The following is a 27,776-nucleotide window of genomic DNA, read 5'->3' as shown; positions in this document are numbered from 1 at the left end:
AGAGGGAATGGGGACAAGAAGTAGAGAGAGGTATAAGAGGCAGTGGGAGTTCAGGGGTCCCCAGACTTTCATGGTAGAGGATTTGTTACAGGAGGCTTCCCAGAGAAGTAGGTACCTCAGCTAGTCTAGTGATGAAGGACATAGGCCCTGGGGTCAGTCTACCTAGGTCCCATCTTTTGCTAGTAATACTTTGGGCAAGTTACTTCACCTCTCTGAGCCTACTTCCTTATCTATAACATGGAGATAATCATATTATCTACCTCAAAGGGCTGTTGTCAAGATTAAGATGAGCTAATTCATGTTGAACATTTAGCAGATTGCCTGACACATAATAAGTTCTCATTAATTGTCATCCATTATAATTATTATTGTCTAACCTGTGTTTCTCCCGTATTCAGCTGGAGTTGAGACAAATGAAGCCAGGTTCTCTTAGGACCTCTTATTATCAATAAACTGGGAGTTTATTTAAGCGATTTCAAAATATTCCATTGAGGCCTAAGATTCTGTCAGAGTAAAAACTGCCACTTAATTGTTTCCAGGAGAGCAGCTGTTTGTATCTGGTGGCGACCCAACCTGGCATGTGCTTCCTAAAGCATCTCTGGTTAGTCCCCGGAGGTGGTATTATCTGGTAAAGACCCCTTTTTCCTCTCCTACTTCATTGGATAGGCCAGAAGCTGGCCTTCTTTAAGAAACTGGTCTATTGGGGCGCCTGGGTGGCTCAGTCGTTAAGCGTCTGCCTTCGGCTCAGGTCATGATCCTGGAGTTCCGGGATCGAGTCCCGCATCGGGCTCCCTGCTCGGCAGGAAGCCTGCTTCTCCCTCTCCCACTCCCCCTGCTTGTGTTCCTGCTGTCGCTATCTCTCTCTGTCAAATAAATAAAAACAAAACAAAACAAACAAACAAACAAAAGAAACTGGTCTATTCCCTTGAGAGCCCATGTTTCCCCTCCCCTCCCCCCATGTTCTTTATCACTAGACTAGCGCTGATGTACCTACGTCTCTGGGAAGCCTTCCTTGGCAACTTCTCTTACCACCAAAGATTAGGGCTCCCCTCAAGCTCTCATTACCTCCTTTCCCTCTGTCTATCCCTATGTTCCCATTGCCTCTATCATAGCAATGAATATCACCAAATTATGAGTTCAGTGAGTGCAGAGATTACTAAATCTTACACTTCCTTATATCCTTGTACCTAGCATTACATCTGTAGCTCCGTAAAGATTTTTTAGAATAAACAACTGTCAAGGAATATAGTGTTAATGATAGAAAGACACAGGCTTTAAAGTTAGCAGACAGATCTGAATCCAGGTTAACTTTCTCCCAAGCTTATTGTGCTGGAGAAAGTAATGTGATTTTAGTAGTCCAAGTCCAGTTCCTATTTAGGGTCCTGTCCATTTGGGGAACTGTGGAATAATAGTACCTTTATACATGTGTACACTGCATTCTTTTATTTTTATTTTTTAATTTTTAAAAAAGATTTTATTGATTTATTTGACAGAGAGAGAGACAACACAGCAGGGGGGCTGGTAGAGGGAGAAGCAGGCTCCCCGCAGAGCAGGGAGCCTGATGCGGGGCTCGATCCCAGGACCCTGGGATCAGGACCTGAGCTGAAGGCAGACACTTAACGACTGAGCCACCCAGGCACCCCTAAAATAAGTTCTTAAAAAGTAAATTAAAAAATAAAATAAATGTTCTTCAGAATATCTCTCTCATATGAAAAGACAATAGGTATTACTCTTGCGAGACCTTTGAGATCAAGTTTGGAAAAGCTAGGATCCTTTAATATGATAAGGAAAGGTATGTAGGGTTTCCTACATTTAAAAAAAATATATTTTATTTATTTAGTTGACAGAGAAAGACACAGCGAGAGAGGGAACGCAAGCAGGGAGAGTGGGAGAGGGAGAAGCAGGCTTCCCGCTGAGCAGGGAGCCCGATGTGGGGTTCGATCCCAGGACCCTGGGATCATGACCTGAGCTGAAAGCAGATGCTTAATGACTGAGCCACCCAGGCGCCCCCCCCCCAACTTTTTTTAAGCTTGAACTCATGACCGTGAGATCAAGAGTCCCATGCTCTATGGGCTGAGCCAGCCAGATGCCCCTCCTATATTTTTTTTGATTACGGAATTTCCACCCCCTCCCTGCTCCCTACTCCCAAACTCCAGACAAACCCATCTATTGACATTACATAAGACACTAGTGTTCCACGGAACACAATTAGGTAAATGAGCACAAAGTGGCTTCCTGCTTTTCTGTTAGTAAGGCTTGGAGAAGTTGAATGGCAACCTGTCCTTTGGTTGGCAAGGTAACTCCAGGGCTCCCCTTCTTTTCACAGACTGGGTTGTTGCTACAGAAAGCTGGAGATCTTGGTTAATCCACCAGTCCCTGATTATGTCCTAGAATCAATGGTAAGAGATTTAGCTAATCGAGCATCTGTAGTTGGCCTAGTCTTTTGCTTCTGGAGGAGAAGATAAATGCCCTGCTTTGAGGGAACGTCACTCAGTTTAATCAGAGAACTGTCTGTCTGCTCTCTTGTGAATTGCAGCTGGCCCAGAAGTGTGTTGGGGGTGGATTGCATTCATAATTTCAGTCTTGCAGAGTTCTGGGTTTCAGTCCTCACTCAGCTTTGACTGAGGTCCTTCTATTTTCTCAATCCTAGTTTTCTTATTTATTTCTTTTCTTTTTTTTTTTTTTTTTAGAAAAAGAGGGGGGTGCAGGAGCACAGGTGGCGGCCGGGTCGGGGGAGGGTGTGGAACAGCAGAGGGAGAGGAAGAGAGAGAATCCCAAACAGGCTCCACCCTCAGTGCAGAGCCTGATGCGGGGCTCGATCTCACGACCCTGAGATCATGACCTAAGCTGAAATCAAGAGTCGGATACTCAACTGACTGAGCCACCCAGGCACCCCGTTTTCTTATTTAAAGATGAAAATGTTGGGTTAGATTAATTGCATTCTGTAAGTAGTTATTAAACATTTACTATGACCCAGTCATTGTTCTAGGATAATAGGGACGTAGTGATAGAACACCAGATACTGCCTCATGGAACTTCATCTCATAGAGATGGTTGGATGATATGAGTGAGGAAGTATATCTTACAGATTAAGACTTTAGTGGTTGAGGATCACTGTAGTCTAGCAGGCTTCCTGGAGATGGTGTGACTTAGTCTCTAAAACTCTGTTTAAGGTTTATCTCCTGCAGAAGTTCAGGGAGGCGTTTGGATTGGAAAAATGACCTGAGTGCAAGTAGGAGTGAGCAAGGAGATTGGGGTGCTCAGGTGAAGGTGTTATCCTGTATCGCTCTTAAGCGTGGCACCCCCCAGGGCACTCTGCTGAGGGGGCATTTTCCAGGCAGCTGTAGGTAGCACTGCCAGGGAGAATTTGCAGCTAAGGACAGAGGGAGGGGCTGGTAGATGGGGGGGTGATATTGTGGGTAGAGGCAAAGAATCATAAGTGATGAAGTCAGAAGTTAAAAGGATTGGGAACTGGTGAGTTGTGGCATGTGAAATGGGTCAGGGCAACAGTTCTTGTCTCAGGTTTTAAATGACAGAGGGACTTGAAACCTGAATATGTTTATATATAATTTACTAAGTTCTTACCATGAGCCAGGCACTGTTATTAACATTTTTAATGGTAAGCTGGTTTAATTTTTTATTATTTAATTCTTATTTTTAGAGTATTTAATCTTTATACCAATCCTAAGAGGGTAGGTATACTATTACTTTCTTATTTTACAGGTGAGAAAACAGAGGCCCAGAGAACTTAAATAACTTGTTCAAACTCACATGGTTAATGAGTGGTGGAATTGGGATTCAGGCCTGGATGATATATTTTAGGGTCCTTCTTCTTAATCACCATGCTGTGCAGTTTTAGGCAGTGAGAAGCCATCACAGATTTCTGGCTAGTGAACAACTTGTTACCAGCATGTGGTGCAGGGCTTTGTCCCAAGGAGAGGTGGAATTAAAAGCAGGAAGACTAGCCACAGGCTGTTGTAGTACTCACCTCACTTACTTTTGACGGTATGTAAAAGTCTTGACATGACTTCCTGAAATGGATCTGGCAGTGGCCAGTCCTACTTGTAATTAGCCCATTTTAGAAATCATTTTCCAAAGAATTTTAATCTACAGGAAGCTCTCCTATCCCTATCAAACAGGCTGTTCTAGGCAGAAGGGCCCCAGGAATCAGGTCAGGATGCCTCCTCTGGAGTCAGAGTCCAAGCAGCATTTGCAAGAGGGAAAGTATTAAGACTTCCTGCTGCCATTAGAGTTCGCTCTCCTGATATGGGGGGAATATCTCCATCATGGCTGATAGTCTGGCTGCTCATCTTGAGAGACTGGGCAAGTGGGCTGCCTTACGGAGATGTGACAGACATAGTCCTTGTCCTTGAGCAATCCACAGATTACTGAGAAGATAAGCACATAGGCAAGTACACTCAATATTGTGTCACAAGTGCTACAGTAGAGGAACATAGAAGATGTATTGGGAGAAAGGAAGGAGGGTCTAAATGCTTAGCTAGAGGGTGTCAGGGAAGGCTTCAGAGATGTTTAAGGTGGATCTTTAAGGATGACCAGAAGAGTGTCTCTCGGGTCCTCACTTCCAAGATGACCAAGGAAAGAAGGAATAATGGTCATGCCAAAAAGAGCCGTGGTCTCATGCAGCCTCTTTGCTGCACCAGCTGGGTCTGTTGTGTGCCCAAGGACAAGGCCATTGAGAAGTTCGTTATTCGGAACGTAGAGGCTGCCGCCGTCAGGGACATGTCTGAAGCAAGTGTGTTCAAGGTCGATGTGCTTCCCAAGCTCTATGTGAGACTACATTACTATGTGCGCTGTGCCATCCATAGTAAGGTAGTCAGGAATTGCTCTCGTGAAGCACAGAAGGACCCAACACCCCCACCCCAATTTAGACCTACAGGTACTGCCCCACTACCTCTACCAAAACCCATGTAAGGAGCTAAGTCCTTTGGGGGGAAAAAATGGAGATTATACTTAAAAAAACAAACAAACAAAAAAAGGATGACCAGAAGAGTACTAGGTAATGTGAGTGAAGAAATACATGGCATGTTCAAGGAATGGTGACTTGTTCCTGGTGCTGGACCGACTGTTGGGCTGCTCAGAAGGGATTCTGAATGGCAAAGAGCTTACATCCTGTTGGAGTTGAGCTTTACTCTAGATATTTAAGGCGGAGAGTCACTTGGTCAGAGTGGTGTTTTAGAAAGATCTCTTTGATGCCTGTGCTCGGGAGGCCGAGAATGGATAAGCTAGAGGCAGGAGAGCATTTGCAAATGCTGGAGGCTGGGACTAGGGTAGTGGTCATGGGGATTGACTGAAATGTGTGAGTGAAGGGCGGAGGAGGAAGTGTTAGGTGACTGGATGTTAGTGTGAGGCCATTAACACATGGAAATACAGCCTAGAGAGCTGCTGTGGGGAGTTTATGTTGGTTTTGAGATGCTCGTGGATGACATCTGCTACTTAGGGGAGAAGATAGGAGCTTTGGAGTTCCTCGGAGAGGTAGGAGCATAGCTATGGGAATGATTTCCAAGTGAGAGTAGAGATCATTAGCAATAGGTGAGGGGCACCTGGGTGGCTCAGTGGGTTAAGTGTCTGCCTTTGGCTCAGGTCATGATCCCAAAGTCCCAGTGGGCTCCCTGCTCAGTGGGGCATTTTCTTCTCCCTCTGCCCTTCTCCCTGCTCGAGCTCTCTCTCTTGCTCTCTCTCAAATAAATAAATAACTAAAATCTTAAAAAAAGAGTAATAGGTGAAGTCACCTGAGTAAAATCCATAAAGTGCGGAAAGGAAGGAGGTTGAGGATAGGGCCTAGGGGAACTCTGATATATGTAGACAGAAAAGCTAGGGAAGGAGTCTTGAGGAGGAGCAATCAGAGAGGTAGGAGAAAGTACTGTCTGGGAAGCCAGGAATGGGAAGAGTTTCTAAAATAAAGTGTCTTAAGTTTCTATTGAAGCAGAGAACAAGTAGGGTGAGCCCTGAACTGAGCTGTTGAGTCATTGGTGACCTGGTGACGGCAGTTTCAGTAGAGGGGTGGGGATGGTAGCTAGACTGCTGTGGCTTAGGGAGGGAGTAGGAGGTGAGGACACAGAGGCACCAAGTGTAGACTTCTCTTTTGAGAAAGATAGTGGTAAGGGAAGGAAGGAAAGAAGATGATATTTTGAAGAGGGACCAGAGAAGGCAGGTTCAAAGATTTTGTTTTTTCAAAGTTGGCGGAGTGGAGTGGGGAGCTGAGCTGGTCTAGGTTGAGGGAGGAGAGAGAGAGGAATGTAGCCAATGGAGGTGCCATGTCTGTCTCAGAGCTTCCTGTTCCTGTCGGAGCCCTACACTGTGGTGCTCTGTTGAAGCCTGCAGTCACAAGGAGTGTGGAGTAGGTAGGGGAGACCTGGACATTAATAATAATTAACGATAGTACTATATATTGAGTAACCTCTGCATGCTAGGCATTTTTCTAGATACATCGAACACAATTCTAATGCTCACCACAGAAGTAAGTACAGTATAGTCACCATTTTCTATGCAGAAATAGATGAGGTAAGAAACATTCAGCCAGTGAGAGGTGGAGCCAGCATTTCAGCTGAGGTCTGTGAGTCCTCAAGGTGTGCTCTTTCCACACCACTGTTGTTTTTCCCATTAGAAACTCAATCCTTGAAAGGGGGTGAGGATGGGTGGATGGCCCAGAGAGAGTAAAGGTGGAGTTCTGTGATCGGCCCTACCCTGGAGGGACTGTGACTTAATCTCTGGAGCGAAGGAGAAAGGCCTTGCTCTGTTTTCTCTCTGCTTAGCCAGTGGCTTTCACTTTATTTTTCTCCATCTTTCTGTAATTTGCCAGCAACGCCAATAGGCCCTGGCTGCTGCGTATTGTTGATGACTCACAGAGCAAAAAAGGATCAATTTCTTTCTTTTTAAAAAATATTTTATTTATTTATTATTTGAGAGAGAGATTGAGAGAATGAGTGGGAGGAGGGGCAGAGGGCGAAGCAGACCCCCCATGGAGCAGGGAGCCTGATGCAGGACTCGATCCTAGGACCCTGGGATCGTGACCTGAGCCGAAGACGCTTAACCGACTGCGCTTACCCAGGTGCCCAAAAAGGATCAATTTCTAAGCCCAAGCTATTCTTTTTGACAACTTACCTGTGAGGACTTGCTGAGTTGTACAATGCCACTCTCTTTGGCACCGGGCACATGGTAAGGTTCTTCTTGATACATATTTTTATTTAAATGGAATAATTTTGGATCAGTGGAAAGAGCGAAACACTGAAAATTAGAAGGCATGATTTCCAGTGTGAGTGAGCAGCTAAGTTACTCAGGCAGGTCACTTCCCCTTGCATATTTATTTGACATAAGGCGGGGACTGTTTTACTATCCTTGTACCCACATACCTGGCTCACGGCCCGATTGAACAGGTGTCCTGAGTAAGTTATTATGGAGTAATTTAATCTGCTCTTCTGTTAAATGAGAGAGTTGGACCTTTTGATTTCTAAAAGTCATCCCAATTCTAAAAATGTGTTGTTCTATGAGGATTTATATACTTTAATTATAAAATATAAGTGTGGTAATTTATTTAGGACCTACTACTTGCCAGGCACTGTGTGATGCTCTTTACATACTTATTTTTTTAAGATGATTTTTAAAAATTTTAAATTTTGTCTTGGTTGTTTAGAAATATTAAGGTCCCTTGGGCTGTCAGCTTGACGAGGACAGTACGACCTCTGCCTGTTTACCATTGTAGCTCTAGTGCTAGACATAGTCCTGGGCATGTGATAGATGCTCAGTAAGTTTTTGTTGAACAAGTGAATGAATGGATGTTATCATCACAACAATTCTGTAACAGAGGTACTATTAGCTCCATCTTACTAAGAAAATTACAGTTCCATGGTCATAGAACTAGTATATAGCTAAGACAGAGGATTCAGACCTGTCTAACTATAGAATTATTAGTGCCTTTACCACTTAATACCACAATGCCTCCACTTAACTGATGTTTAAAAAAAAAATTTTTTTTTTTAAGTAGTCTCTACACCCAATGTGGGGCTTGAACTCACGATCGCTTACTCTTCTGATGAGCCATCTAGGTGCCCCCACGTACCTGATGTTTTAATTGAAAATTTGAAAGGAAGGAAGAGAGTGAGGAAAAATGCAGAGCAGAAAGTCAAATTTTTGTGAGGGATTGGTAATGGGGTTAGATGTTGGGCACCAAAGTTTTATGCACGTTAAGAGTTGGCAAGATTTCTAGCACCTTAAGGAAACAAAGGGCTTATAAAAGCAGCCACTATTCGTTGGCTATTTCATTACTGTGTAATAAATCAATGACATTTAGAAGCCATTTCCGTTGTTTTAAGGATCATGTTCATTGAAAACTCTCAAATTTGTGTTTCCAGCTCAGACTTCTCTGGACTTTAGACTTGTATATCTAACCTCTTAATTGAGATTTTGGATGTCAAATCAGCATTTTATTTTATTTATTTTTTTAAACTTTTTTTTTTTTAAAAGATTTTATTTATTTATTTGAGACAGAGAGAATGAGAGAGAGAGAGCACATGAGAGGGGGGAGGGTCAGAGGGAGAAGCAGGCTCCCTGCCGAGCAGGGAGCGCGATGCGGGACTCGATCCAGGGACTCCAGGATCATGACCTGAGCCGAAAGCAGTCGCTTAACCAACTGAGCCACCCAGGTGCCCTAAACTTTTTTTTAAAAAAGATATTTATTTATTTGAGACACAGAGAGAGAGAAACAGCATGAGAGGGGAGAGGGCCAGAGGGAGAAGCAGGCTCCCTGCTGAGCCGGGAGCCCGATGTGGGACTCGATCCCAGGATTCCGGGATCATGACCTGAGCCAAAGGCAGTCGCCCAACCAACTGAGCCACCCAGGCACCCTATTTTATTGTTTTTTAAAGATTTTATTTATTTATTCGTCAGAGAGAGAGAGAGCACAAGCAGGGGAGTGGCAGGCAAAGGGAGAGGGAGAAGCAGGCTCCCCGCTGAGCAGGGAGCCCTATGCGGGGCTCGATCCCAGGACCCTGGGATCATGCATGACCTGAGCCGAAGGCAGACGCTTAACCGACTGAGCCACCCAGGCCTCCGTCTAATCAGCATTTTAAACTTAACAAATTCACACTTACATTCAGTCTGTCAGCAGATCCTATTTGTTCTACCTTTAAAACGTATCCGAAATTCAGACATTTTTCATATCCTCTGCTACTACCCCCTTGATCTGAACTACTGTTGTCCCTTTTCTTGGAGAGGTAATAGCCTCTTAGTTGGTTTCCCACTTTTGCCCCTGCCTGCCAACAGTTTGTTTTAAATGGAACAGTCAGAGCGATCCTTTTAAGACGTAAATCTAATCATATAGCTCTTCTGTTCAAAACCGTATCTTTCAGAGAAAAAGTCCAAGTCCTGGGCTTTCAGTTACCTGGCTTATCTTCATCTCCGTCCACCTGCTCACCCTGCCCCGTGGGCCTCCTCACTGTTCTTTGAACAAGAGGGACATGCTCCTGCCTCGAGCCCTTCACATTTGTTTTTCCCCTCTTTTTCCTCTTTCCGTGGGGCTCCTTAGCTCATTTCTTTCAGATCTTTTGGTCAAATGCCAACCTCTCAGTAAGGATTTTTTCAGTCACTCTATTTAAAAATAGCAACTCCTTTCTCAGAGCACCCTGCAACCTCTTTCTCTGTATTTCTCCATAGCCTTTATCACCCTCTGATAGATTTCTTTCTCCAGCCCTCCACCTTGTTAGTTCCACAGGAGCAGGGATTTTCTTTCATTGCCAAGTCCTCAGTGCCTAGAATACTGACTGGTGTGTAGCCTATGCTTAGTAAGTATTTGTTGCATGAAATCTTTTGGGGCAGCTACATTGCTAGAGGCTTTATAGATATTTGTTTACTTTTCTTCACATCCCAGCAAGATGAGGAAAATTACAAGTGAGGAAAATTATTTGTCCAAGATTGCATGGCTAGAAAGTTGTAAAGCCTAGGTCTGTTCCAGGCCCCCCAAAATATTATAGAAGGACGGAGTCTAAATATTATTGCTTTGCTGCTGAGTGAAGTGTGTAAACCAGAGGCCTAGATACCAGAAGAAAGGCAAAGCCTGAACGTCCTGAATTGCGCATTGTTCATTGACTCACGTGGGAACCCACTGATATTTGTGATGCTGCTGCAGCTGGAAACCTAAAACGTACCTGGAAAGAGGCCTCTGGGTGAAATCTTCCTGTGTGCCATTTGACACACCTTTGGCTTGTACACGCAGAAAGTGTACCCCTTCTGGGTTTGGGATGATTTGGAAATTTTTCTCCCCCACTCCCTGGGAAAGACCTTCTTCCCATAGTTTGGGATAACCTTAGAGTTACTCAGGCCAGTTGCTTCACATCGCTCTTCTTTCCTGAGGCTTAATGTCAGCCAAGGTCAGAGTGTCAGCCACCTCAGGGTGTCCTGGAGTGGTACTTTCCATGGTATGTGATTAGAAAGGCCTAGGTCAGAGCTGTTCCTAGAGTAAGATGAGGCTACAGTCTGAAATATCTTTAGGGTAAAATGAGGCTGAATTCAAATGCGATCCTAATAGAAGTGTGTCACTGTCAGAAAAGAAGGTGAAGGAGAATAAGATCAGGATGCACACTGCCCCTGCCCCCCCCTCCACAGCTGGAATATACTATATCCCTCTCCTAAGTCTCAGTACCTGTAGCCACCCCCCACCATTTTTTTTTATTGTGGTAAAATACATGTAACATAAAATCTACCATTTTAGCCATTTTTTAACTGTACAGTTGAGTGGTATTAAATGCATTCATGATGTTGTGAAACCATCACCACCATGCATCTCCAGGATGCTTTTCTTGTAAAATGGAAACTTATACCCATACACTCCCTTTTCCTGCACCACCCCCCGCCCCCCCAAGCGCCTGGCAGCCACCATTCCACTTTCTGTCTCTGTGATTTTGACTGCTCTAAAACCCAGGTGCCAGTAAGTTTGGGGTGAGGGACCTGGTGAAGGAAGCCCTGGACTTACGAGAGACCCAGACAGATGGAGCAGAAGCAGATGTGTTCAGGGTAAGAATATTCTCAGTGACATGAGGGAAGTAGAAGAAGAGGAAGTGGAAAAAAGTCATCCTGGGGTATGACATGGTCAGTGACATGTCCAGAGAATAATGAATAGTGAAGTGTGGATCAGAGTGGTCCCCAGAGTGAAATGAGATTGGAATCAGAGCTGTTCGATGGGAATAATGAAAATAGGATGAGAACCTTCCCCAGGGTAAGATAAGCCTGGGGGAAAAGTGTATGGGGTGAAAATACCCTTCTCAGGGTGAGAGAAAGAGAATAGCATGTTTGAGCAGGCGCAGGTAGCAAAGGAAGCATAGTGAGAGGAAAGAATTTTAGGGCAAAATCTTTAGGAGATGAGACTAGGGAGACCAGCAGATGTCAGATTGTAGAGAGCCTTGTATGTCCTGTTAAGGATTTGAGACTTTATTCTTTTGGCAAGGCAGAGTCCTTGAAAAGTGTAAAATAAGGGGTAGATCTGGTCAAATTTGCTTCTGGTCACTGTGCCCTGTGTTCCCAGGAGAGCTAAGGTCAGGAAAGGCTAGGCTATGGCAGCTAAGGGACTTGAGGCAGATGTTTGCTGGAAACCACAAGGATCTGGCTTATGGGTTTGAGCTGAGATATGTGAGGGAGGGGGTGGAGTCACAGGGAAATCACAGAGGCTTTCCTGGACTTGGTAAAAAACTAAGAACCTCCATAGTTGCACAGCATTATGAATGTGCTAAATGACACTAAATTGTTCACTTTAAAATGTCAATTTTTGGGGCGCCTGGGTGGCTCAGTTAAACGTCTGCGTTCAGCTCAGGTCATGATCCCAGGGTTCTGGGATGGAGTCCTGAGTAGGGCTCCCTACTCAGTGGGGGGTCTGCTTCTCCCTCTCCCTCTGCTGCTCCCCTGCTTGTGCTCACTCACTCTCTCTCAAATAAATAAATAAAAGCTTTAAAAATAAATATATAAAATGGTCAATTTTGGGGGTGCCTGGGTGGGTCAGTCGGTTAAGCATCTGACTCTGTTTCGGCTTAGGTCATGAGATCAAGCCCCTGCGTCAGGGTCTGCGCTTAGTGGGGAGTCTGCTTGGGATTCTGGTGTTCATGACATCCATGACCTGGCTCTTGTTTATTGCCTTCTCAGCAAATATCTTTGCTTTTATTCCTGCTTTCCATTTTGCTTGAATGTCTTCCTTCCTTGTCTGGTAGCTTCTCATCCTTCAGAACCCAGCTCCAGGGTCACCACTTTTCTGGAAGCCTTCTCCGATTTCCCTGCCCACAGGTAGGCAGCCCATTCGCGTTATTCTTTCATTATACTTGGTATGACTCTCTGTTAGGTATCTCACTGTATTGCGATTGCTTTGTGTGTGATCGTCACACAGCTTGGGAGGTTTTTTAAAGACAGGGGCCCCACTTTCTTTTTTTTCCTGTACCCCTCACCCAGTATTGCACAGAGATGGCTCTCACTGATTATTTTAGAGAAATTCTTATTTCTACACCATACATACCCAGTCACAAAGCGCAAATAATAGGCTATGTTGGTATTGGTCCGTATAGTGAGGTTAACAGGAGGCATCAACCCATAACTGCCTTGCATTTCTTTTCTTTCCACCCTAGCCCACAGATTCCATGGAACAGCAACTGCAAACCTCAGGGCTTAGAAATTAGTTCTTTCATCAGAAAAATAGTAAAAAAAATAAAAAATATCTGAAGTGAGTATAAATGGCAGAGTGTTAGTTGTCTTTGCCAATATTGACTCTCTCATTCTTTTTTTAATGATAGAGCACTTGAGTTTTAGCCGGGCATATATCAACTTTTTGTAACTCTTTGCAACTAAGTGTGGCCAGATGCCCAAGTTCGAACTAGTGGAGTCTAAGTGGAAATGGCGTATCTGCCACTTTTGGGGTCACGTGCTTGAAAAGAGTGGCTGAGTGTCTCTCTTGTCCTTTTTCCTTCCTGCCAGCTGGGGGATGATGAGAGCTACAGCACTTTTTGGTTCCGGAGATGGAAGTGTCACGTTGAGTGAGGATGGCAAAGTTCCACTCTCTGCCTCAGACTGCTCCCTGCTAAACTATTATATGAGAGAGAAATAAACTTCTCTTTGAGTTAATCTACTGTGAATGGGGGTCTCTTAGTTACTGACGCGTTAGCTGCCCCCTCCCTGATGCAGGGAGGCGTTGGGTTACCGCAGTCTCAAGTTGCTTCTTCCTGCTGCTCCTGGGTGTCTCAGCCTAGTTACTGTGCTCCTCACGGTTCTTGCCTTGCCTTGTCTCTTAGCCCTAATTCCTGTTGCTCCGACGAGTCCCTAAATTCTTTTTTTTTTTTTTAATTTTTAAAAAGATTTTATTTATTTGAGAGAGAGAGAGAGAGTGCAAGAGAGCACAAGCAGGACCAGGGGCAGAGGGAGAAGCAGACTCCCCACTGAGCGGGGAGCTGGACATGGGGCTCGATCCCAGTGTCCTGGGATCATGACCTGAGCCGAAGGCAGACTTAACTGCTGAGCCACCCTGAATTCCCGTGAATTCTCTCATGTACTTAAAAAAATGTATTGAGGTGAAGGTTGTACCATTATAAAATTAACCATTGTAAATTGAACAATTCAGTGGCATTCAGTACATTCACAATTTTATGCCACCACTACCTCTATTCCGTTCCAGAACATTTCCACTACTCCAGAGTAGAGCACCTTACCTATTAAGCAGTTTCTTCCCATTTCCACTTCCCCCTGGCAGCCATCAACCTACACTCTCTCTGTGGATTTAATTATTCTGGGTATTTCATATAAATGGAATCATAGAATATGTAACCTTTTGTGTCTAACTTCTTTATTTTTTATTTTTTTTTAAGATTCTATTTATTTTTGAGAGAAAGAGAGAGATCACGAGCATGAGCGGGGGGAGGGGCAGAGGGAGAAGCAGGCTCTCCACTGAGCAGGGAGCCCCATGTGGGACTCAATCCCAGGACCCTGGAATCATGACCCGAGCTAAAGGCAGACACCTAACCGACTGAGCCTCCCAGGCGCCCTGTGTCTAACTTCTTTAACTTAGCATAATATTTTGGAGGTTTGTCCACATTGTAGCATTTGTCAGCACACCATTTTCTTTGAAAGTGTTTTTATTGTGTAAAATATATAACATAAAATTTGCTATTTTAACGTATATAATTCTGTGGCAGTAATTACATTCACCGTGTTACACAAACATCACCATTCTCTGTTTCCAAAACTTTTTCATCATCTCCAAAGAAACTCTGTACCCATTAAGCAATAACTTCCCCTCAGCTCCTGTTAAATTTTCATCTATTTTCTGTCTCTCTGAGTTCACTTAATTCTAGATATTTCACATTTCCTGTGTTTTATATAGGATCATACAACATTTTTCCTTTTGTGTGTGGCTTATTTCACTTAGCATAATGTTCATAAGGCTCATCTGTGTTGTAGTATGTGTTAGAAAACTTCATGCCTTTTTATGGCTGGTAGTATATCATATGATAGAACCCCCCCCCCCCCCCCACAATTGTTTATCCATTCATCTGGTGATAGACACTAGACCCGTGGGCTGTTTCCACCTTTTGGCTCTCAGGAGTAGTGCGGCGATAGACATGCATGTACATGTACTTGTTTGAGTACTAGTTTTTTGTTTTTTTTTTAAGTAGTCTCCATGCCCAGTGTGGGGCTCAAACTCATGACCCTGAGATCAAGAGTCACGTGCTCTATCGGCTGAGCCAGCCAGGGGCCCCTGAGTACCAGTTTTTAATTCTTTTGGCTACATACAGGACCTAGGAGTAGAATTGTGATTAAAGTATAATTCTATATTTAACTATTTTAGGAACCACTCAAACTGTTTTCCACGGCAGCCGCACTATTTTACGTTCCTACCAGAAGTGTCTAAGGGTTCCATTTTGCCTTACCTTTGTCAATACTAGTTATTTTTCATTTTGTCTGTTTTAATTACAGCTATTCTAGTGAGTGGTTCATGGTGTCTCACCATGTGTGTGTTTTTTTAAAGGATTAAAAAAAATTTTTAAGTACAATCTACTCCCCAACGTGGGGCTTGAACTCAGTACCCCAAGATCAAGAGTTGCATGCTCTACCGACTGAGCCAGCCAGTCACCCCTCATTGTGGTTTTGATTTGCATTTCCCTAATGATGAATGATGTTGAGCATTTTTTCATGTATTTATTGGCCATTTGCATCTTTGGGGAAATGTCTGTTCAAGTCCTTTGTCCATTTAAAATTAGGTTGTCCTTTTGTTGTTGAGTTGTTAGGATTCTTTTTTTTTTTTTTTTTTAAGATTTTATTTATTTGACAGAGGGACACAGCGAGAGAGGGAACACAAGCGGAGGGAGTGGGAGAGGGAGAAGCAGGCCTCCCGCTGAGCAGGGAGCCCGATGCGGGGCTGGATCCCAGGACCCTGGGATCATGACCTGAGCCGAAGGCAGACGCTTAACAACTGAGCCACCCAGGCACCCCGAGTTGTTAGGATTCTTTATGTATTCTGAACACTAGACCCTTATCAGTTATATGATTTGCAAATATTCCTTCCCATTCTGTAGATTGACTTTTCACTTTTTTTTTTTTTAAAGATTTTATTTATTTATTTGACAGAGAGAGACACAGTGAGAGAGGGAACACAAGCAGGGGGAGTGGGAGAGGGAGAAGCAGGCTTCCTGTGGAGCAGGGAGCCCTATGCAGGGCTCAATCCCAGGACCCTGGGATCATGACCTGAGCCGAAGGCAGAAGCTTAACGACTGAGCCACCCAGGCGCCCCAACTTTTCACTTTCTTGATAATGTGTTTGGTACACAATCATTTTTAATTTTTATGGAGTCCCATGTATCTATTTTGATGTTGTTGCTGCTTATGCTTTTGGTGTCATATCTAAGAATCTAAGGTAATGAAGATTGCCCCTGTGTTTTTTTCTAAGAGTTTTATGGTTTTAGCTCTTATATTTAGGTTGTTGATTCATTTTGAGTTAATATTTGTATAAGATGTGAGTGTAGGGGCGCCTGGGTGGCTCACTCAGTTAAGTGTCTAACTCTTGATTTTGGCTCAGGTGATGATCTTGGGGTCAGCTCATGCTGGGCGTGGAGTCTGCTTAAGATTCTCCCTCTCCTTCTGCCCCTCCCCACTCGTGCTCTCTCTCTCTCTCTCTCTCTAAAAAGAAAAAAAGAAAGAGTGAGTCTAACATACTTTTAAATCCTTGAATGTATGCTGTTGAGATTTTCCCAGTCAGTAATGATTTTTAGGTTTTCAGATCCCAGTAGATAAATTGTGTTAGCTGCCGTTGTCTGAAGTATCACTTTTCACCCGAGGTGCATCTTCGAGCTGATGTTTCCTCCTCCGATGCGGTCTGCTGATGTGCATTTAATAGGTGCCGGGCTACTTTGAGAGGAAGGCCGCTGACGTTTTAGGGCTGCCGGTCAGTAGAGGGACACACCCTCACGTATGTGCAGTGGGATGCTATACCATGGGCTTGTCTGTATCTCAGACCATGCAGAAAGGGAGGAGAGCAAGGACTGAGTTGAACAAGGCCAAGCTGCCGGGGGTCAGGAGAGCAACGCTGCCAGGTCTCAGGTCTGTACTGAGCCTAGTCACATTCCTAGCCCTGTGTATTTGAGAACTGTGTAAAGCAGTAATGAGTTGCAAAAAGACACAATTTGGAGACAGGAGCCTTGATTTCAAATTGGATGACTTCTGGTTAGTCACTTCTCTCTGAATTTCAGTGTCTTCAGATACACAGTGTGAATGTTGACTTCATCGGGTTGTTCTGTTTTTGAAGATCAGCTGAGATTATCAGTGGGAAAATGATTTGGACACTGTAAAATGCTGTGCACATTTAGGAATTTAATGGGGAGTCAAGAAGAGACTAATTCTTCCAGGAGTTGTTGTGGGTTGGTTGGTTGGTTTGTTTTTTAAGATTCTCCCCCTGCCTATGATTTACAGCAAAGGTTTGAGGCTTATTGGCCAGATGCGTGTTTTTCAGCTTTTTTCAAATAATTTTACATTTGTTGTGACTCTGTCTTTTTGTGAGTGACAGAGATACAACTCAGGCTGACTTAAGCAAGAGAGGGACTTGCTGACTGAAGTAACTAAAAGGCTAGAAGTCTATTTGTCTTTAGGAACAGCAGGATCCAAAACAGCAAGGGACTTGAATGATGTCATTTGGACCTAATCTCTCTTCCTTTGGCTCTGCTTTTCTTTGTTTTGGTGTCATTCTTAGGCAGGCTCCACCCATGCCGCGGCGGAGATTGATATCAGCTTAGGGTGTGCATTCTACTAGCTAAGCAACCACTGTTGAAAGATAATACCTCTTTCCCGATGGTGCTGGCAGTCCCGGCTATGATTTTGGCTTGGGTCATGTGTCCACCCTAAAGTAATCACAGAGGAATGCTGGACGTTCATTGGCCAACAGAGTTACATTCTTTCTACTCATGGAACCCGGGGCTCAGGGTCTGCTCCCCTGGATCCATGTGGGCCAAGAGCAGGTAAGAGTGGTCCCTTAAGGGAAAATCAGGATGCATTTACATCAAGAACGGTTTGGGAGGTGGGGCAATAGTTAAGTCACAAAATTCACAGATGTTCACCACAAAAAAAAGAAGTCTGTTTCTAGTACTTAAAACTCAATCAACTAGAGCTGCTCTGCTTGAAGAAGTAGATATTGCCAAGGAACTTGGGTGTGAGGGGAGGTGTGCAGAGCAGAATTTGAAAACTTCTAGACAGTTTATCCAATAAATATTTGCTTGAAGTGTGATAGTCCTTGAATCCTTTCTTCCTATCTTTCTGGCCTTCTGTAGAAGAGATTGTATTTTCCCTCCAATCAGGGAGAATGGGGTAAGGAGCAGAGCCAGTTACTACTGCCTGGGGTTGAAGATGCCAAGGACCTTGCACCCTGACACCAAACTGCTTTTATTGAAGAAGCCCCGAGCCTTTCGAATTTAAATAGGGAGTCAGTGGACAGGAAGCAGTCACTTTATAATGTATTGGTTAATGTGAGTGGTGAAATATATTTGTATCCTCAGCATTTTGCAAGGGCTCAGTATGCTAGAGCATATAGAGCTGTGAGCTGGATTCTGTTTTGTCAGTTGAGTGAGGGTAAAATTGCCCTCATACATCAGCCAGCTCATCACACAGCCAGCAGCCACTCAGTATTGTTTTTTTTCTTTTTTTTTTGAGATAAAATACACTGAACATAAAATTTGCCACTTTAAAGTGTACAGTTCAGTGGTTTTTTTTCTCCTAACAATGTTGTGCAGCCATCACCACTATCTAACTGGGCAATATTTCATCATCCCCAAAAGAAACCCCATTACCCATTAAGCAGTCACTCCCTATTCTCTAGCCCTTGACAACCTACTTTCTGTCTCTGTGGATTTGCCTATTCTGGACATTTCATATAAATGGAATCATGTCTGGCTTCTTTCACTTAGTATAATGCTAGTATATATTTATCTTATTACTTTCTTATGATACTTTTTAGAAGTAGAATTCTCCCACAGATCTACCAGGTAGTCATTTCTTCTATCCTCAAATGTATGCTTGGGATGGACATACCTAACAGCTGGAGTAGCACCCACATCAGATCCTTGACCGGTCAAATAAGAGCCGTCATAGTGGGGAAGGCCAAGTAGAAGCCTTTGAATCTGCTGCCTGCTCCTGGCCAGGGTAGTGAATCAAAACCAGTATCACATTCTGTGAGGGATGGTGGAGATTAGTGCTACCCTTAAGTATCTTAAGGATGCAAGGATGGTGGGTCCCTATTATACTGACATTTAATTCATTGGCCTGCCTTCCTACAAAACTGGATGGATCCTGGAGAATGGAGACTTCAGCAGTTCAGCTGAATAGCCCTTATTATGACTGCTGGGGTGTGTGTGGCGTCTTTGCTAAAGCACATTAATATGTGGATGCTGATTTGGTGAGTGCATTCCTTTCTATCTCAGACAGTCCAGTGGAACAGATATCAGTATACCTTTCTGGTTTTGCCCGGGGTTTGTAAACACTTCCACTCCTGTACGCCTTGTCATAATCTAGTCAGAAGAGACCTGGACCATCTGGCCATTTCGTAGAACATCACTTTGATCTATTATGGTGACCACGTCACGCTATAATCAGAATGAGCAAGAGGAGGTTAGCACTTGGAGGCCTTGGTTAAGATATATGCTCCACAGTGGGTTCTGTCACATTCTTTGCCAAAGTGGATGTATTTGTTTTTAACATAGGTCCACAAATTGTTTGATACTTATCCCATCAAGAGGTAGAGCCCAATTCCCCTCCTCTTGACTAAGCTGGACCCTGGTAACTTGAATCTAACAAATAGAATAAAATTAAAGTGATGGTGTATGACTTCAGAGACTAGGTCCTAAGAGTTTTTCTCTCTGTCTCTTGGATCACTTACTCTGGGGGAAGCCCACCAATATATTGTGGATACTCAAACAGCCTGTGGAAAAGCCCATATAGAGAAGAACTGAGGCTTCCTTGATAACACCCAGCACTGATTGGCTAGGAGTGTGAGTGAGCCATCTTGGAAGCAGATCCTCCAGCCCCCAAAGTCTTCAGTGACAATAGCCCTTTATAAACCTTTATGAGAGACCTGAGCCAGAGCCACCTGTTAAGGCACTCGCTGATCCCTGACTCTCAGAAACTGTGATAATGAATGTTTATTGTTTTAAACAACTTAGTTTTGTTATGCAGCAATAGATACCGATACACAGCCCCACAAGCTGTATACGAGAGTTCCAGTTGTTGGACATTCTTTTCAACACCTAGTATTTGCCTATTTTTTTCATTCTAGCCCTTTTGGTTAGTGTGTAGTATTACTGCATTGTGGTTTTAATTTGTCTTTCCCCAATGACTAATGAAGTAGAGCATCTTTTTATTCATAAATACATGAATAATATATACATATGACAAATATATATGATATATAAGTCCAGACAGTGCATATGTGTGTCTATATGATATATATACACATTTATCATATCTATAACTGTATCTGCACATATGCATATACACTGTTTGGATTTATTATTTTGTGAAGTGTTCAGGTTTTCTGCCCATTTTTTTATTGTGTTGCTTGTCATTTTATTTGTTTGTTGGAGTTCTTTATGTATTCTGGAACATATAAGTTCTATGTATTTTGAATATCTTTTCTCAGTTTATCAACTTTTTCCTTTATGTTTAGCCCTTTCTGTGTTCTTTTAAAGAAAACTTGGCCAGGTGCTTGGGTGGCTTAGTTGGTTAAGCAACTGCCTTCGGCTCAGGTCATGATCCTGGAGTCCCTGGATTGAGTCCCACATCGAGCTCCCTGCTCAGCAGGGAGTCTGCTTCTCTCTCTGACCTTCCCCCCTCTCATGCTCTCTCTCTCAAAAAAAAAACAAGCAAAAAACTTTGCCTACTCCAAGATCAGGAAGCAATTCTCCTATTTTCTCACTTAATAAGCTTTATTCTTTCATTACTTTCACATAGGTCTGCAGTGATGTGAAATTACATTTTTTGGGTATGTTGTGAGGTAGTGAAGATACATCCCCCCACCCCTCACCCCTGTATGGATATCCGGTTGATCTAATACCATTTATTGAAAGGATTATTCTTTCCCTTCTATACTGTAGTGTCACCTTTGTTATAAGCCAAGTGACCGTTAGGTGTGGGTCTGTTTCGCATTCTCTATTGTATTCCATTGATCATTTTGTATCTTTGCAGCAATTCCACACTGTCTTAATTATTATTATAATAGGTCTTGATATTTGGTAGTGTAAGTCTATCAGCTTGTTGTTTTTCAGGACTGCCTTGTCTGTTCTTGGTCCTTTGTATTGCTATGTGCATTTTAGAATCAGTTTATCAATTTCTGCTAAGAAAAAAACCTATTGGAAATCTGACTGGGTTTGCACTGAATCTATATATTAATTTGGGTGGACTGACATCTTAACTAGATGTAGTCTCCCAATTCATGAACATGATATGTCCTTCCACTTAATTAGATCTTTAAAATTATTTTTTCTGTAATAGTCTGTAAGTTTCCTTCTGGAGGTTCTATATATCTTCCATACCCCTCCCCCCTCCCCTGGGATTTAACGTATTTTTGACACAATAGTAAATGGTACTACTAAATTTTAAAAGTCTTATTGTTATTATTATTATTATTTTTAGAGGGGTGGGGAGGGGCAGAGGGAGAGGGAGAGAAACTTAAGTAGGCTCCACTCCCAGTGCAGGGGCAAGGAGCCCCTTGATCTCACAACCCTGAGATCATGTAAAAGTCGTATTTTTTATAAAATAAACCACGTCAGTGAAGTCGTTTAGCATTCGACATTTGCATGTTCAATTTCTTTGCCATAGTAGCTTGCTTCAGAATGACTCAGGAGGGCAGTGGTGCTGGGAGCCTCGCAGGCGCGGCTTGGTTACTTGCAGTCGGGCAGCGGCCCCAGCACAGCGCTGAGCGCCCATCGCACCTTAGCAGCAGCCCCGGAGGCGCCCCCGCCCTCACAGCCCCTGCGCTGGTGCAGCCACCCTCCCTCCCTCTGCTCTTCTTCCCTTCGCTCGCACCAGGGCTGATCAGCTGACTGAAGAACACATTGCTGAGTTCAAGGATGCTTTCTCCCTATTTGACAAATGGCACCATCACAACAAAGGAACTTGGAACTGTCATGAGGTCACTGGGTCAGAACCCAACAGAAGCTGAACGGTAGGATATGAACAACGTGGTGGATGCCCATGGTAATGGCACCATTGACTTCCCAGAATTTTTGACTATGATGGCTAGAAAAATCAAAGATACAGACCGTGAAGAAGAAATTCGCGAGGCATTCCAAGTCTTTGACAAGGATGGCAACGGTTACGTCAGTGCGGCAGAGCTACGTCATGTCATGACCAACTTAGGAGAAAAACTAAAGATGAAGAAGTAGATGAAATGATCAGAGAAGCAGATATTGATGGAGATGGGCAATTCAACTATGAAGAATTTGTACAGATGATGACTGCAAAATGAAGGCCTGCTTTCAACTCCTTTCCCCCCTTCTAGAAGAATCAAATTGAATCTTTTACTTACCTCTTGCAAAAAAAAAAAGTTCATTTACTCATTCTGTTTCTATATAGCAAAACTGAATGTCAAAAGTACCTTCTGCCACACACACAAAATCTGCATGTATTGGTTGGTGGTCCTGTCCCCTAAAGATCAAGCTACACTCAGTTTTACGATATAAATACTTGTACTACCTTAATGATAAGGAAGCCCCTAATGGACTCCTCGCAGTTCCGTTTGCTCATGATTAATACACTGTTTGGGGGCGCCTGGGTGGCTCAGTCTTTAAGTGTCTGCCTTCGGCTCAGGTCATGATCCCGGGGTCCTGGGATCAAGCCCCGCATTGGGCTCCCTGCTCGGCGGGAAGCCTGCTTCTCCCTCTCCTACTCCCCCTGCCTGTGTTCCCTCTCTTGCTGTGTCTCTCTCTGTCAAATAAATAAATAAAATCTTTAAAAAAAAAAAAAAATACACTGTTTGGGCTGGCCAGTTTTTCATGCATGCAGCTTGACAATTGAGGACAGTCAGGCATTTGTATTAAAAACAAAAAATGAAAAAAACAAATTTAAACCTTCTTCAAATGGGTTCTAGTTCAACTTGTTAGTATAAATTGTCATAGCTGGTTTACTGAAAACAAAACATTTAAAATTGGTTTACCTCAGGATGCTGTGCAGAAAAATGGGTGAAGGATAAACAGTCTAGACGTAGTCCCACTTAGCAGGACGGCCCTCTCGTACTTCTGGGCATCCCCACCCATGAGTGACCCTGACACTCATCCCGGTGGCATGCCGTGTGTGTTGGTTTAGCGTTGTCCCGTGTTGTCCTAGAGCGAAATGGGTGTCAAGCTGTCACCATTCACACAAACTTTTTTTTTTTTTAACAAGAAACCTTTACCAAGGGAGCATCTTGGGACTCTCTGTTTTTATTTTTATTATTTTTTTAAGATTTTATTTATTTATTTGAGACAGAGAATGAGAGACAGAGAGCATGAGAGGGAGGAGGGTCAGAGGGAGAAGCAGACTCCCCGCCGAGCAGGGAGCCCGATGCGGGACTCGATCCTGGGACCCTGGGATCATGACCTGAGCCGAAGGCAGTCGCTTAACCAACTGAGCCACCCAGGCGCCCCGGGACTCTCTGTTTTTAAAACCTCCTGAACCATGACTTGGAGCCAGCAGAGTAGGTTGTGGCTGTGGACTTCAGCACAAGCATCAACATTGCTGATCAAGAAATTACAATTTACGTCCATTCCAAGTTGTAAATGCTTGTCTTTTTTTTTTATTCCAATAAAAAAAGACCATTAACTTAAAAAAAAAAAAAAAAAAGAATGACTGAGGAAAGAATTCCATGTGTAGTGCTGTGTCTTTACCTCCACCCAGAATCCTTTTAGATTTCCAGTTAAATCAGCTGCTTTATCAGTGGGTATACTTAAGTTGTTTTCATAAAACCTTATTTTTCATTATTTATTTATTATTATTTTTAAAGATCTTATTTATTTATTTGACAGAGAGAGATAGCACAAGCAGGGGGAGTGGCAGGGAGAGGGAGAAGTGGGCTCCCCGCTGAGCAGGGAGGCCGATGTGGGTGGGACTCGTGACCCAAGCCGAAGGCAGATGCTTAGCCGACTGAGCCATCCAGGCACCCCTCATTTGTTATTTAAAATAAAACTTTATTTTATTTTTATTTATTTATTTTAAAAAGATTTTATTTATTTGAGACAGAGAGAGAGAGTGCGGGAGCAGGGGGTAGGGTAGAGGGAGAAGTAGACTCCCCGTTGAGAGGGGAGCCCGAAGCAGCGGCTCGATCCCAGGACCCCAAGATCACGACCTGAAGGCAGATGCTCAACCAACTGAGCCACCCAGGCGCCCCAAAACTTTATTTTAATAAAAGACTTATACAGTCGAGGATATTTTTTCTCCTGTACATTTTCCCTTTAGTGGCCCTTAAAAGGCAGTTCCTTTTATATTTCAGTGTTTAACAGAATGTCTCAAATCCTTTAACTGGCACATGAAAGAAAACTTCAATCCTACTGTATAGCAGATCTCCTATGCTCCATAATATGTAATATTTTTTTAAATCTTAGGAAATATTTTATTTTTTAAAAGATTTTATTTATTTATTTGAGAGAGAGAGCCAGAGAGAGAGAGAAAGAGAGAGCACAAGCTGGGGGAACATCAGAAGCAGAGGGAGAGGCAGACTCCCTGCTAAGCAGGGAGGCTGATGTAGGGCTCCATCCCAGGACCCTGAGATCATGACCTGAGCCGAAGGCGGGCACTTAACCATCTGAGCCACCCAGGCGCCCCGGAAATATTTTATATATGTTGTTCAAACAGCACTTGCTAACAAATGAATACAGTTTGAAAAATAGAAAAATATTGCTTTTCTTGTACTATTTAATCTCATTTTTTACTGCAGCAAGAAGGAAATAGTGTTTCACAATGTTATGTGCCTTTTATTTTTCACTATTAAGTGGGAAACCTATAAAGAGACTTCTTAACTAGATTGGGTATCTCTGGACTTTAAAAATCACAGAAAATGAATAGAGAGGTTTATCTGTAAATTTAATTTTTAGATACGTTTTTAATCATGATAGCTTTATTTCGTTATTTAATACAAGGGTCAGCAAGCTATGCCTACTTCTATAAATAAAGTTTTATTGAAACACAGCCATACTCATTTGTTTACATATAACCTATGGCTACTTTTATACTCTAATGGCAACGTAATTTAGTTATGATAGAAAATATATGGCCTGGGGCGCCTAGATGGCTCAGTTGGTTAGGCCTGGGAGTCTTTTTTTTTTTTTTAAAGACTTTATTTATTTATTGAGAGAGAGAGCCAGAGAGAGAGAGAGAGAGAAAGAGAGAGCACAAGCAAGGGGAGCATTAGAAGCAGAGGGAGAAGCAGACACTCCGCTGAGCAGGGAGCCTGATGTGGGGCTCGATGTGGGGCTCAATCCCAGGACCCTGAGATCATGACCTGAGTGGAAGGCAGACATTTAATTGAGCCACCCAGGTGCCCCCTAAGCGTGGGACTCTTGATTTCAGCTCAGGTCATGATCTCGGGGTCATGAGATAGAGCCCCGAGTCTGGCTTGGCACTCAGCTGGGAGTCTGCTTGAGATTCTTTCCCTCTGCCCCTCCCCTGAAGCGTGCACCCACATGCACTTTCTCTCGAAAACAAATAAATAAAGCTTAAAAAAAAAACGTATGGCCTGTGAGCCTAAAATATTTACTGTCTGGCCCTTCACAGAAAATATTTGCTGACTCTGATTTAATATACCAAGGCACAGTGTATACTAAGGATGCAACTCATTGTTAATAATAAATGTAAATCCATATTTTAAGTAGTCTCTTGATAATTAAAAATTTTTTTGGCCAATTTATTGTTTGAAGCAATTAGACTGTTTTTACCCTTAATGTAGCTTCTAAAAAGTTATACTAGGAATAGAAGGGTCAGCTTTGTTACATTCCTATTGTTTAGTTTTGTTTGTAATTTTAATATTATCTTCAACCCATGAGAATTGTTTTTTTATTTTTGTTTACTTATTTGCAAGAATCCCTTAAAATCATTTATCTATGTGGTGAGGGTTGGTTTGGTTGGTAAAAAAATAAAAACCATGATACATAAGGTCATTTAATCAGCTATGTATTAACTGCAGTATGTCCTAGTATCCTAAAAGCAAATGAGTGACTTCAAACACTGATGTTCTCCCTCAGACACTGTGGAGTTCCCCGTGTGTCCTCAGGACATCTTGTATGTGGTAAGTGATATGGAAACATATACCAGACTCAGAGAGGGGATCATCCTTAGTCTGTACAGTTAATATTAGTAAAGCATAATTCTTATATTTTAAGATTAAAAACAAATATGAAATAAGAGTTTTCACTTTTCTTTCTGTGCTTTCATTGGAAAGTCTTTTTTTTTTTTTTTTTAAGATTTTATTTATTTATTTGATAGAGCACAAGCAGGGGGAGTGGCAGGCAGAGGGAGAGGGAGAAGCAGGCTCCCTGAGGAGCAGGGAGCCTGCCGCAGGGCTGGATCCCAGGACCCTGGGATCATGACCTGAGCCGAAGGCAGACGCTTAACCAACTGAGCCACCCAGGCGCCCCTCATTGGAAAGTCTTGTGAAACCCATTTTGTTCTTTTTTTTTTTTTTTTAAAGATTTTATTTATTTATTTGACAGAGAGAGACACAGTGAGAGAGGGAACGCAAGCAGGGGGAGTGGGAGAGGGAGAAGCAGGCTTCCTGCTGAGCAGGGAGCCCGATGTGGGGCTCGATCCCAGGACCCTGGGACCATGACCTGAGCCGAAGGAGACGCCTAACGACTGAGCCACCCAGGCGTCCCTTGTGCAACCCATTTTGGAGATGACTGTCTTTATATTGTTTGTGTAAATTCTTTCTGAATGTAGACATGATTTCTGAATATAAATACCAGTTTATAGCGTGATACAATGCTAAGTCCAGTAAAGATGACCTTGTGTGGATAGTGTGGCCAGCAACTGTGGTTACAGAATCTGGAAGCTGAGCAAAAGGCTCACTTAGATGCTTCATCTGTTCTTGTCGTGTGTGGGCAGCTCTTTTCCAATAAGATTTTGTGTCTGCAGCTAATTAAACCAAGAATTCAACCTTAGAATGGAGGATATAGGACCGTGTATTCTTGCCAGTCTGTACCCCACCAGAAATACTGCAGTGAGCAGAACCACCAGCTAGCAGGCCTCATTAGTTGGGGATTTACTTTGTGGAACTGACAAAAGTTTAAGTATGGAGTCACACTCCTTGGGTTCAAATTCTGCACTTTTTCTTTTATTAGCTGAGTATTCTTAGACAATTTTACTTTAATCTCTCTCTGTCTCAGTTTCCTCTGAATTTAAATGGGGAGAATAGGATCCAGTTTGTAAGGTTGTTATGAAAAATCAGTTATTCTTTATAAAGTACTTAGAATAGTATCTGGCACATGTGAAATGCTCAGTGGAATGTTTGTTAGTGTTTCACTTTTTGAAGGTTCAGGTTTTGTCAGTATCCTGAGAATATTTATTTCTCTTAGCAGACTTTCTTTTTTTTTAAATGTAAATAGTCTCTATTCAATTACTCTTTTTTGAATTATTAAAATACATTATTTGTTTCAGAGGTACAGATCTGTGATTCATCAGTCTTACACAATTCACAGCACTCACCATAGTACCTACCCTCCCCAATGTCCATCACCCAGCCACCCCATCCCTCCCACCCCCCTCCACTCCAGCAACCCTCAGTCTAAGCAGACTTTCTTAACCAAATTTATAAGGCTGATCTATAAAACAAGAATGCCAATTTTTAATTTTACCTCAAGAAATGTTGAACATCTACTGGAATGCCTGTTTCGGTAGGACCAGCGCCTTTTCTCCCTTTGGGTGGCACCGAACACCAAATCCTAATCAGAATGGTTATGGTGAACATGGAATTTGAATTATGACCTTAGTTAGATGAATGCAAGGGTAATATTTATTACCCTTTTAAGAATTTCTTCACTTAAAATGCTAGACATTCACTTTCCGTACTTGCCATAGGTTCTTTTGGTCTGATCCACTCCCCGGGGACTTTGAGTCTGAAGAGCTGGTGATGTGAAATGGCAGACTGCAGTGGTGGTGGTGTTTATAGCAGGGTGGAGCTCCTGGGACAGCAGAGGTGGTGGTGTCACAGTGGCTGTGTTGTGGAGGCTAGCGGTAGTGGAGGCTAACAGTAGTGGAGGCTAGCAGTAGTAGAAGTGTCTATGTTGTGGAGGCTAG

The 27,776-nt window shown here is 43.0% G+C and overlaps 2 protein-coding genes and 1 pseudogene across 5 annotated transcripts in view; all 3 read left to right on the top strand.

The window, feature by feature from the left end:
- Positions 1–27,776, top strand: part of STIM1 (stromal interaction molecule 1) — a 186,763-nt gene that overhangs the window by 41,124 nt on the left and 117,863 nt on the right. The gene's annotated exons all lie outside the window — the stretch shown is intronic.
- LOC118004191 (40S ribosomal protein S26-like) lies at positions 2,730–4,977 on the top strand. The gene has a single exon (XM_034995412.1). It carries the CDS (start codon positions 4,588–4,590, stop codon positions 4,930–4,932), a length of 345 nt encoding a protein of 114 aa, XP_034851303.1. The 5' UTR covers positions 2,730–4,587; the 3' UTR covers positions 4,933–4,977.
- Positions 20,385–22,059, top strand: LOC118004190 (annotated as a pseudogene).

Source organism: Mirounga leonina, unplaced genomic scaffold (assembly GCF_011800145.1).
Source record: "Mirounga leonina isolate KUSES-001 unplaced genomic scaffold, KU_Mleo_1.0 Mir_92, whole genome shotgun sequence".
In the NCBI taxonomy this organism is placed as follows: Eukaryota; Metazoa; Chordata; class Mammalia; order Carnivora; family Phocidae; genus Mirounga; species Mirounga leonina.
Note: the sequence above shows the minus strand (reverse complement) of the source record. Positions and strands in the feature narration are given on the sequence as shown.